Source organism: Rhea americana, unplaced genomic scaffold, assembly GCF_003343005.1.
Source record: "Rhea americana isolate MKP2758 unplaced genomic scaffold, rheAme1 scaffold_390, whole genome shotgun sequence".
Classification (NCBI taxonomy): Eukaryota; Metazoa; Chordata; class Aves; order Rheiformes; family Rheidae; genus Rhea; species Rhea americana.
Genome location: NW_028186524.1, coordinates 391,060 through 403,820, shown reverse-complemented (window position 1 = coordinate 403,820; position 12,761 = coordinate 391,060). Strand labels below are relative to the sequence as shown.

At 35.0% G+C, this 12,761-nt stretch overlaps 1 protein-coding gene across 3 annotated transcripts in view; it reads right to left on the bottom strand.

Annotated features, from left to right (window-relative positions):
* The window catches only part of EPS15L1 (epidermal growth factor receptor pathway substrate 15 like 1), a 41,620-nt gene that overhangs the window by 26,544 nt on the left and 2,315 nt on the right, over positions 1-12,761 (bottom strand). Inside the window, exons 3-17 of one of the 3 annotated variants that reach the window (XM_085313651.1) lie at positions 12,682-12,761; positions 11,684-11,731; positions 10,836-10,931; positions 10,155-10,217; positions 9,106-9,231; positions 7,600-7,659; positions 7,022-7,258; positions 6,295-6,452; positions 5,680-5,836; positions 4,695-4,757; positions 3,625-3,710; positions 3,105-3,177; positions 2,396-2,557; positions 1,797-1,994; positions 1,348-1,512 (exon numbers count right to left, since the gene is read on the bottom strand). The exon at positions 12,682-12,761 is cut by the window's right edge and continues 10 nt beyond it. In XM_085313651.1, the coding sequence (XP_085169777.1) occupies positions 1,348-1,512; positions 1,797-1,994; positions 2,396-2,557; positions 3,105-3,177; positions 3,625-3,710; positions 4,695-4,757; positions 5,680-5,836; positions 6,295-6,452; positions 7,022-7,258; positions 7,600-7,659; positions 9,106-9,231; positions 10,155-10,217; positions 10,836-10,931; positions 11,684-11,731; positions 12,682-12,761 (1,772 nt within the window). Of the gene's footprint in view, positions 1-1,347; positions 1,513-1,796; positions 1,995-2,395; positions 2,558-3,104; positions 3,178-3,624; positions 3,711-4,694; positions 4,758-5,679; positions 5,837-6,294; positions 6,453-7,021; positions 7,259-7,599; positions 7,660-9,105; positions 9,232-10,154; positions 10,218-10,835; positions 10,932-11,683; positions 11,732-12,681 lie in introns of those variants that run through there. The other 2 variants (XM_085313652.1, XM_085313653.1) reach the window with 2 other exon arrangements.

Below are 12,761 nucleotides of genomic sequence, written 5' to 3'. Positions count from 1 at the left end.
TTTCATTTGACTGCATCTCATATCCCTGTTTTTCATCTGTTTTGAGTCTCTTCCTTCAAAATCAGTTTTTGCCACTGTAGCCACTTGTGCGTATAGCACCTGTGTAACAGAGCTCCATTTAAAATGAAAGCCTTTCAACTCTAATGTAAGAAATATTTAATAACAATCACCCACTGATACTGCCTCCAGCTCGAGAAAGATAAAGTATTTCTGTCCTCCYTTTTCAGGGCATAAAAGAAGTTTTCATTAACACTTCTCAAAATGGGGGGGGGGAGGGGAAGGAAGAGGAAGGAAGAATTAAGAAACAGGAAAGGGACARAAAGTTTTAAAAGTTTGCTGTGAACATAATACTGGAGTTTTCTTCCAATAAGTGATACTTCCGTTTTACATGCAAGAGAAATATTCTGGAAATTTCCACGGGAAATTAAACGTAACAGTAGCCATGCAAGTACAAAAACTAAGCACTCAAGTGAGTTTTAAGACCASATCTCAATGACAGCATTACTGTTCTTAGTTTACACTCTTCTTTCTTCTGTGCATTTTGTTTATATGGAGAAAGTGTAAAGCAAAGCACAAAGGTGGCATACCTTCTGAATACTTACTAATACACTATACACATTGTATTTTTTTTCCCCAGACTAAGCCTAAAGCAAGTGTACTTACAAGGACTCTGGAAAACATCTTTYCTAACACGAGGACATCAAGCAGATGTGCAAGTAGAAGCAAGTAAGTATGCAACTTTTATCTTTAAATTGAAAAAAATAGGCATAACAATGTAAAAAAACACAGTTTAAGTTATTAAACTGATGGGAAAAAACTTTAAGAATCTGAAGTACTTTATATATCAGGAAAAATACATATAGCTCACTGCAAAGAAGAAATTTTTATAGCTTGGTTTGGAAATGAGAAAGACGCATATGATTAAAGGGAAGTTTACAGCAAGGGAAGTTATTACCTTGGTAAACTGGAGAACTTGCAAGAAAAAAAAAATCACTAGAGTTTAAAATTAAGTCATACCTAATTTTTCAGACTAAAGATTTCACGGGCTACAAATCAAGGGTTAACATTATCTCTTTCTTTTGCCTACTTAATTACAGTTTGCTTACTGCTAAAGTTACCCAGGCAAGTCCTTTGTAGCACAGAACTTAATTGAGAGCCTAAAAATCAGTTTTTCACCTGCATTAAAACCTTTGCCTGGCCTAGCRCCAGAGGCTGTTATATTGCAGGGATTGTGGTACTCGCTAATGTCACAAAAGCCGACTAAACCAACACCTTAATAATTTCTGATTAGCTTTAAGTTATAAACMCAATTATTGCAAAATACTCTAAACAGTGTAAAATCTTTACCATAGCTGCGTAATTGCTTCTTTCCGTCTGTGCAAGGCCTTCACTTATGTCTGCTAAATTTGTCAGGCTACCACCATGAATCCTATTAAGAGCTTCATTATATTGTTCTATACTCTTATTGACTTCTTGATGACTCTCCTGAAGTTGAGAAAGTTTACTTCTTGCCTAAACAGAGAAAAATGTTTGGTAAGTTACTCTTACTTCACCTACTCAATAGGTAGGGAATCTTTTCATCCAAGGTTAAACATAGTTGCAAGACAATTGCATTTTTCCAGAGCTAGATATTTTCTGACTTAAACCGGCAATTAACTAGTGAGCACCAGTCAAAAAGGCTAATTGTACGTACCAATATTTTTCTCATCTGAAGTCGCCTTTCTAGCTGATGTTCAACTCTTAGGTTTTTTAAAGGAGCAAAAAAAAAAAAAAGATGCATAAACTACAATGAATACCTGATTTATTTCTTCCTGTGTTGATTTTAAAGATTTAATTATTGTTTCAAGCTGCACTTTTCCAGCCTGGATACTCTGCTCTAGCTGAGTCTCTTCTTGCTGGAGGCGATTTAGCTCTGCTTTTGCTCTATTAAGATCATCTTCCTGCGATTTTAAATCTGATTCCTGAGATTGAATCTGCATTTTCAGTGAGGAAATCTGAAATAAAAAGTTACAAAACAATGCCAAAAACAGACTGAAATTTGAAATAAGTGTAATTTTTAATATTATATGAAATTATCATAAATAATAAAGCTGTAAAGCAAGCTTTCAACAGCTAAGGAAGATAAAAATAACTTAATTTGAAGAATTACATTCTTATTATTATCTAACAGAGAATCCTTGGTAAAAGCAGGAAGACCTTCGGTTCAACAGCTCCCTTGCAGTCTATGATCATTATGAAAGGTATTTCCCTAGCAAAATCCTTTCTGGGACCTCTGGAAACTGCTATTTATGGTAAAAATGAATACACAAAACACGTTTATTTACAAAATGAATAGCACTTTCTTCAGCAAAAGATGTAACATTTTTGAGCATCTCCAGAATTAACGTACACTCACCACCTGTGTTTCTTCCTGGCACTTCTGCCTTACATCACTCAGCATATCTTTCAGTTTGGCTTTCTGCTGGTCCATTTCATCCAGGCGGTCCTGGGCATCTTGTTTCTGAGCCTCTAGCTCCTGCAAGTTACTTGTCTCCCTGTCTAAATCATTTTGCAGTTCCTGAGGAAAATTCCACAGTTTGAGAGTTACATTTAGCCATTGCCCTTACAAGGGTGATCAACCACAGAGAAACAGGYTAGCAAACTCAAAAAGATTCCTTATGTCATACAGACTATTCTATGCRTATAATGTTTTTTTTCAGAGGGAGCTTGTATGAGACATCCTAAAACAAGCATCCACAAGATGGAAGGAGACTGTGACACAAAGCGCACAGAATTCGGCTATCCTAAGTAATGATCAAAACCAACACTCTTTGAACAATGATTTCCTAAATTACATAGTGTAAGTCAAGTACTAATGAAAAAAAATTACAGACTGTTCATATATCATGTACTCTCATTTGCCAGCATCAGAAAAAAMCATCTCTGATGGAGAACTGAAAAATAAAGACTTTCCTGTAAATTTGGGCAAAATGCAATACAAGGAAAGAAAGACTTGCCCAGAAGCAATATAAGGAAAAAATGCATTTAGAAGAAAGAGTACTTAATTCTCCCCAAAAGTATTTTAGATTGAAATATATACCAATAATGATAAACACAGTTTTTACCTGAACTTCATTGGTCTTCTGTCTGATTGATTCTTCCTTTTCCCTAATGTCTTGCTCTAGGGAGTATTTTTCTCTGTAAGGAAACAAATGTACATTTTGGTTAAATGGTTAAATAATACAACACATGGCAAGAAAAAAAAAACAAACAAAAAACCCACAACTCAATTATTCTGGGAACACATCACAGGCAAAAATGCCAGACCATACTGAGATATTCTTTTGAAGAATAAAAGTGTGTATCATTTATTCTTTGAAAAATATTATCTGCTCAACAAGTAATTTTCTGAAATGACCTAGTGCGCTCCAGGGTAAGCTTTACAAAACTGGCTACTAATCATAGGATATCAATGGGAGATTCATCATCAGCTTCCACTAGTTAAAGCCTATGAATCACACTGATTAAAAGACAACATAGCACCAACAAGGTTTAATGAAACACAAGTAACAGGCATGTCAATACTACATACTGAAATGGTTCTTCTGCTCTTAACACTCTCTGTTAACAGTCCACAACATTTACCTCTGCAGCTGTGCAATTTCTTGACTAATATCATCAAGTTCTTTCACGCCTGTAAATTCTCCTGATCCAACAGAGCTTGAACTATCCTGTTAAAGAATGAAACAGTCTATTAAAATGCCAAGTGATAACAGAAGATCTCTCTCTGAAAAGGCTGAAGACAAAGGGGGGATGTGACCCACGTTTTATGCGTTTAAATAATTCTATGAGAGATATCAAAATATTATGCAACAACCAGCGCACATGCCACATGATCCTCCCTGTGCAGAGAATTTTCCCTGTTCCTATTTAACAAATAAAATGGCTTAAGTATACAGCAGATAACGCACATGCACAAAGACAAAGAGTAAACTTCAGGCAACAACAGAACAAAAATTCAAAAATGAAAACCCCAGCTCTGTTAAAGTCAATACCAAAACTTCCAGGGAACTCAATTAAATCAAAATGCCTTTAGTCATCCTGAGCCCTGCCCCAAATTAAAAATGCGAATTTCTGCAATTATGTCCGGTTTCATCAAAGCTGCAGCTTAGTCACTTTTACAACCGTTCAGATGTAGAAGAGGAAAGATATAAATGTTCTCYTTTGCCTTTTAGGCAATAAATTTGTTATTAAAAATCATTAAGAAATAATATCAGTATGTGGTACTGTTTTACTGTTTTCATACTAATATAACATTTATTTCATGTTATATTCAGCTAAAATCATAGTAGACAAAAAACACAAACCAACAAGGTGAAAATTACGGGAAGTTTAAAGATCTTGCACCAAGGTATATTTATATTGCCCACAACTTTAGAGAATTAGTGCATCAGTAATTTTAATATGTCCACACCAAGTTGCCTAAGAATTGCTTGTCAAATCAATGCATCTCAAACTGGTGAGGGAACTGATACCACTGGCTCAGCAGCCAGAACCACCATCACACTATTGTGACATTCTTATTATTTCAAGAGCAAGCGTCACAGAACACAAGTGCAAAGATATAGAAGATGATGAAGAAATAATATTTTTTAAAAATTGAAAGTAGAACAGAAAAACAAAATTGCATTCTTTAGGACATTACAACTACTCACACGACGCATTTCTGTTAGTGCAGAGATCTCAGTTCCTACAGGGGTCAAGTAACCTGACAGAGTCTATAGAAAAAGGATATAGGAAAAACCTTAAAAGGATCAGAGCAATAGCAACAGCAAAAATCTATGTAAAGGCTCAAAAGTTTTGTGGTTAGGGAAGGTAAAAGAAGTAAACGAAAAAGATTCAGTTTACAGAAAAGATGAGTATATAGACACAATAGAAGTATTTACTGGGGTAAAGTTTTAGAAATTCATCGACACAAACTATTGAGGAAAGGATCAAGGCAGGCCTCAGTAAAATGATTAGGCAGTCCTATAACAAATATATAGTACTAAAAGTGATGGCCATTGGACTATGCACTATCATGACTCAAGGGATAAATCAACCACCAGGTCCCAGAAATTAGGTCGTCACCTCTCCAGTAATGCATTAGAAGAATTCTACATTTTCATGGGAGAAGTGTGATACTGACCACAGTCAGGAAAATCATACTAGGTCAGCTGAATAAAAGTCCAAATTTACTCAGTCATCTGGGGGGAGGAAGGGGCATCTGCTTCTTGGGATTTCTGTTGTTGTTTTTGTGGGGGGTTTTTTTGCACAATTTTCTTCTGTAGCCAGCTTCTCTTTGTCAGCTTCTTGTTACTATTGCTATTACTGCTACTATTGCTCATTCTTCAATTCAGTTGCTTTTACATAAGGTAAAAATTTCTCTGTGACAAAGCAGTATTTTTCACCCCAGGGTTTTCTGAGAGCTATTATTACTTTATTCACATAATACTGTATTATATTCCTATTTATTGTATGGTATTGTTAAAAATATATGTGTATTCTGAAATGTGAAAAAAAACCTTTGCAACAGGAGATAGGAAAACAGCTGGCAATGATTTACCATAATATTATGAAATATAAATATGAAAAATTAATACTCAAAGCCTATTACTTTGAAATTATATAAACTTAGCATACCTGTACTCAGTGTCTTACCTGTATGGGAGTGTTCCTCTCTGAGGGAGGGATCATATCTGGAGACAACACTTGTGGAGGATCAATCCCCTTACTGACCTTCTGTTGAATGAGATACATTGCTAGTGCAAACTGATCTTTGCTTAGCTTTCCCATCTGCCTTGTGTCTGCCAAAGCCCTGGTAAAAAACAGATTACACTTATAAACAAGCAAAGCATATTAAGACAGACTACTTTATTGTCTAAAATCCAAATACATATAATTTTGTTTTGGCCTCAGAGTTTGCTTATTCTAGTAAAAAAGGTCCATAAATAGGACAATATTTTATTAGGCATATTTAGCTGAATAAAGCAGCATTACTCTCTGAAAAAAATATTTAGAACATTAGAACCACAAAAAAAAAAATCAGCATTCACAGACTGACCTACATCCCCCTCCCAGGAAAGCAAAGTGAGAATTTACTCCTCCCTGTACCAAAAAGGAGGAGTTTCTCCATATAATCAACATGCCTACATACATCAAAAACACAAGTAAAAAGACTTTTTCTTGTATTGCTGGCTTCAAAATTTTGTCTGATCAATCAGATTTCCTAGATCAGATAGCTGCAAAAAAATGCAGTTACTACTTAATTCTTACCATATATGTGCTAGGAGACTCTGGGACAGACCTGAATGCATAAAAATATCCTTTACTTCTTGGCCACTCACAAAACCATCCATGTCCATGTCTGTTTTTAAGAAAATATCATCGTATCGCACTTTATCAGACAGTGGTACTACCCAATTCACAGATGGCTGTAAAACAAAGTTTTATACTTCAGTCAAAAAAAGATAAATGATCATTATCAACAACTGCCTACAACACTCTTCAGAGCTGGACGTGCTGAACATCTTGTACAATCAAATTTATTCAGTAAATAGGTATTTCCCCTTTTCCCATTAATGTCTCAGGTTAATACTTTTAATCTGAATTACAAATATTGATAAACAGCCATTTATCAGCTGAAAAACATACCATTTTCTGAATACAGACCCGGCTAGACATACCAAGCCCTCAGGTCTACCTGGAGTTTTAGAAGGTAGACGAATTCCTTCTTTGGTGTTAAAGCAGATATGTGAATAAAACCTTCCTATAGAAAGCAAAAATTTCCAGTRAGGTTCGCTACCTCACAGTCCTTAAGACTGAAATTCACCTTTTAGTCTTCCATTCTTCCAAATCTTACAATCCTCATTCCCTTCATCCAAATCCCCCAACAACAGACATTTTTTGAAAGTGCTTACATGAGGAAGCAGCAAAAATCCATTTAATTTTTCTACAATTTACTGATACATTAAAAACAATAATCAGAAAACAAGATTTGTACCTGTGGTTGTTTGATGCTGTGCTTGGGAGACAAACTCCCTGTGCTATTCAGACTGTTCACACTACCATGAGAGGGGGTAGAACGTAGGCTATCTTTTGGTGGAGGACTTGCAGGGAGAACRGGAACTGCACCAGGAAATACAGGTGTCTTCTTTCTTTTGGAAGGTGGTATGAGAGAAGGGGGTAATACAGAAGGAACTGGCTCTTTCTCGAGAGCTCTATAAACCAAATGCATTGCCTGCAAAAGCGAATAGGTCAGATGTAACACGTTAACAAACAGAACAAAAAGCAACAAGACTGCCCAGCATCAGTCATTCACATGTTAGTAAAACAAAGATAGTAAAATTAGAGACACAAGCCAGACCAGAAGGTGCTTTCCAAAGTAATTCCAAAGTGTTTAAACTTCATGACACAGACAAGAATCAGTAGATAGTTTTGAATAAGATTGTTACATAGCTGCATGTGAATGATCTAGGTTAGAAGAGCAGACTAGCAGATAAAGTTGCAAAGCTCTTAAGAGACAATTCTGAGCCATTTGCTCTAGCACATTTTGTGAATTGAGAATTTAAAGCAGCCTACCACAGCAAATTCATCTTTGTCCAGGTGACCATCTTTGTCAATATCACTGAGATCCCAGACCTATGGCAATTAGGAAAAACACAATGAATTAGAGACAAGTAACATTTTGTACTGTTGATGATAATCGTCATCACATTAAGTAGGCTAACAAACTCCAAAGACTCCTAATAGATTTTTGTGAAGATAGTATTAGTTATTTTTGATATAGCTAAACATTCTCTGATGAAACAGATTGGATTAGAGTTTTCTTGCAACATAAAACAAGTATTTGGTAGAAACACTGGTTTTAACAAATTCTGGATGCAACGCAGGCAAGTTTCTCATCTCTCCATATGGCAGTTAAGGACTCATGAAAATGACTAAAAACATCCAGAAGGTGCTTTTGGAACTCTGCAAAAGGGAATTTAAGCATCTATCAACTTCAGCTACATTATTAGTTCAAGTACAGTCAACAGAACTTGCAAAGGATTTAGAGGGATACAAAACCTGAGGTACTCTAATACTTAGCTTTCAGCTAATATTGTTTTATCATTAATATGACTGGGAGACAATACAGCATAACAGACAGAACGCTAGAGTGTGGCTCAGTCATTTGAATTCTACTGCCCGCTTTAACACTGAGCCACTACACAGACTTAAGCTTGTTGAATTATTTCTTTTGCCCATTTTCTTGCTCCCCCATCTTCTGTGCAAGTTTTTCTGAAACAGGAACAAGTTTCCTGCATTTCTACCATGACAATAACAAGACAAAATAGGAAGCCTTTCAAGACTGAGTGCTTCGTAATACGCCAGTACAAAATTAAAACAAGTCATACTTAGCTTTTGTAAATAATATAAAGAAAGAAGTCCCTCCTGAAGAGATGAAAGTATATCATACGGCAGCTACAGCTCTTACATAGAATTTATTAACTCTCAAGCATATCAATACGCAAAACAGCAAAGAATACACTTTTAAACTGAAGCAGAAACTTAAATTACGAGTGTTTGCTTCCCTTGCAAATATGCAATGGATGCACTAAACACCGATCTTAGAAGGGGTTAACAAAAACAAACAAAACCTTCCTGAAAAATATAATTGATAATTTGACAGCTACACTAAATTAGGATTTAAAGGCTTCTCTTGTACAAACAGTGGATAGAATTTTTGGTCTGTCTAATAACTTGTATTTGAGAAATGACAAAACAGTGAACTATAATGCTTCAAAAGATACGATGGTTTAGGAGAGGTTTTTCTTTTCTTTAAAAAGACGAAAACAAAGTTTCTAGCTCTTAAAATGAGAAGAAAGATAATGAGGCCCATCTACTCTAGGGCCCAAACTACTATTATTACTGTTATTTTTAAGTGGATGACTTCAGAGCCTACTTAATGTTCTTACTTTATGGCATGCACTTCATGTAAAATCTCAGCCAAAACGTGATCTATGTTGGTAAGTTACACTTAAATATTTATCATTGCAACTAAGAGCAGTTAAATAGAGAAAAGCCACATCTAAACAGCATACTTACCCTTCCTAGGATGTCAAGAGGTAGCTTTGAATTCATCAGTACTGGTTTTACTTTGTCTCCTGAAAGTAAACCATTTACTGGCAAAAGGCTTTCAAAAATACCATCAAACTTTGCTTTTTCTTCCACCTAGTTGGTAAGAAATAGCCTGAATAAGTAAAAAAGTGTGCCTGTGTGAGTGTTGAAAATGAGATCTTGCAAGAAAGTAAGTCTGGTCAGTAACTTACTCTTTCTGAATTTCCAAGCTTTCTTGCAAGTAACATTATGTGGTATTTACATATAAAACCCATGGAACTAAATTTAGGACTTTAACTATAATATTTTCAGCTTTGAAACTAAGTGAGTATCACTTATGATTGTCATATCTACATTTCTGAAGTGTTCTGAAAGGGCAAAACATTAAAATACTAGTAACCAGTTTTTAAGCAACTCTGACAAACTCTGTAGAATTAAAACTAAACCCTATTATTTCTAGAATTTTGACACTCTTCTTCCCACCTTACAGTGCAACACACAAACCAAAAATCACCATTAGAAGGGATTTTTATCAAATTTCTGCCTTTTGGAAAATGTTTGCATTAAAAGTTACCTAAATACAAATATTCCAATGTATATATCAAAAATTATTCTATTCCAATGATACATACTCTATGCACCACTGAATATAAATTAGAAAGTATTATGAACTCAAGCTGTAAATTAATACTTCTGGGTGGATTTGGTGAAATGCTTCACTGTTCTCAGTGGAGTTCCTTTATACAAACATGAAAGTGCCTACTATTAAGACTCTGGAAGAAATCCAGGCAGAAGATTAAAATTCATTGTGTTTTAAAAACGTTACACCAAGGGATGTCAAAAGCTTGTTTAACACTTATTTTAAATATAAAACTACAGCTCAATATTCTCTATTGTGCACAAGTCTGCTATTCGAAAGGAAGGACTTTCAAATCGGGAAATACAGTTGATACAGAAATCTCTCAATGGGAAAACTACAGACAAGGAAAATATTTACTTCTAAAGAATGGATGGAATGTGTTATCTTATACACTTACCCTAACAGCCCAGTGAGCCTCTGTTGCAGGTGGTGTCATCAGTAAGGGACTGCTAGTGTCATGCTAAAATTAAATAAAAATTTTAATATTTATACACATACACACACGTATATATACATATGCAATTCTGCCTCTAATGCTTACTGATTGCTTTAAGAGACGGTTATAGATATGAAGCTCAACTACACTGAGAAAAGAAAAAAAGATCTGCATATGTATCCAAATAAAAAAATTCTATGTCATATTGATTTGTACTATTACAGTAGTTGGACCAGGATTGTGTATTAGTTACCTAACCACCAAACTAAAAGATGAGCTAAGCTGCTAAGAGCAGCTTCTGTTGGCAAAGCTACAGTCCTGCCCTTTACTACACACTTCTGTTGACCCAGCCCCAAAATAATTTCTTTTCCCTTGCACAACATTTAACTTTTAGCCACATCAGTTCCCTGAACAAGCTCACTGCACAGTTACACTTGTACCAGTCCAGAAAGGGGCTGGAACATATTGCTAGGGAAAATAGGACTACAGCAGCCCTAACTGCAGCTGTCTTAAGGAGAGGTCTGACAATAGCCTGAAGTCTCAGAACCATAATATTTATGAGGTAGAGGATTATTGCAGCTTTTCATGTGAAGCCTTAGTTCTCAAATTATAAAAACGTATGTTTAAGTACATGGTACTTACAAATTTAGGAGGTGGCACAGTCAAGTTCAAACTGCTCAGGTTAACATCGTGGCCATTCTGTGCGCATGCTACAAGGCGCAATGCGACATAGAAACCCTACAAACAATACGATGTATTCTGTTAAAATAAGCAACCATTCTAAATCACTGCTTTCAACAATTTATTTAGGATTTTTACTAATATTGTACATGTGCCACAGGGTAAAGTACGGAAAACACAGATACATAGCCATTCAGTTAATTGCAAACTGACAACTGACATTGTTTTTTTAAAAGATGATTCGAGCAAAATTTTACAATAATACAGCAAAAAGAGCTGGAAACAAAAAAAAAAGCTAGTTTTTAGAAAGAACTTTTTTGTAATTAGATTACTTTATCAGATTTTTTTTCATAAGAATTAATAACATTTAGAAAACAAGCCAACAATTCTCCATATCAACAAGGTAACCAGAGAACCTGATATTCCAAATGATATTTAATATTGATAGAGTTATGCTCTTGCATTTAAGAAACATTTCTAAACKAAATCTCACAATTACAGATCCTATTTATTAAAATCTCGATATGTATCGATACATGTATATCACATGCACTGATTATTTAAAAACCAGATGAGGGACAGAAAATTATAACTAACAAACTTCTCCAGCAGCCTCACTGTTTAATGTTCATTAAACTTTATTAGATTATTAGAGATATATACCTGGGGAAAAMAAAACACAACTCATCCTGCATACAAAAATTTCAAATGAAGTTACGGATAGCTACTATATGGATGTGAAGGTTTTCTTGAACCAAGGCTAATCTGTGGAAGGTAATGTAACAGGTCTATGTGCACATTTCAGTTACCTGTTTATCTAAGTACCCTTTACCTTCTGGGTCAGCCAAATCCCATATCTGTAGAGATACAAAATAAAAGCTATTGCACTTTAAAAATAACTAAACTCGTATCAACAATTCATATTTTATATCTTGAACTGTTCATTGTAGCCTTCAAGTTATGAATTATGTTACTTCATTCTTAAGTTAAGAACAAAAAGTGTTTTGCAGAAAGACTGATTTTATTTTAGTCAGCTCCTCTTTCACACGGAGACTGGCCTAACTGCAGTGACATTACTCTTACGGAACAAAATATAAATACAGAAGTTTCTCTCTTTTATATGATCAGAATTTTCTAATAATAAAGAATGTGTCACAAAACAATGAACAAGCATTTTTTTGCACTCTGGGCTCAACAGGGGATTCTACATTCCTTCCCAATTACCCTACTCTTGAATCAAACAGAAAAGAAACTGATTTCCTAGTACTTCATTTTTAAATTAGTATTTAATATTTATTCACATAATTATACAATTTCAGTAACCAGTCATCTTTGACTTTCCCCTCAAACCTAATCTCACTCTCTTTATTAAGACTCACATAGAGTCACCACCGTTATAATGTCTGCTTAATAGACTACTGAAAACAGTGAATGCGATTAACTCTCAATGCTTCCACTTTAATAACTTAGAAACTTAACTTTTCCCTCCAACTATCCCAACTGAAATCTCATAACCAGGCCATTTCACTTCAAGTAATTACTTGACCCTAGTCTTTATTAACTGTTTAATCATTCTGCTTTAATGTAAACCTTCCTTCCTTTCCTGTGCATGTTTCTTTCAGTTTTCTATGAAAATGTGAACAAGATCTGGGAGCCATAATCAATCTATACGTTACCAGCAGTTCAAAGGATCCGATTTGCTCTCCTCTGAATTTCCTTTTGCAAACTCCTTCTGCTCTATGTAAGCTGCGCTTGTGCATGTATACGTACAATTACTGCAAAACATTATAAAATTCTTTCAACCTACTTTTCCAAGGATAATATCAGAGAGACCGGATTTTTTAAGAAACAGTGCAGCTTCGCTTGCTCCAACTCTTCCTGTGTATG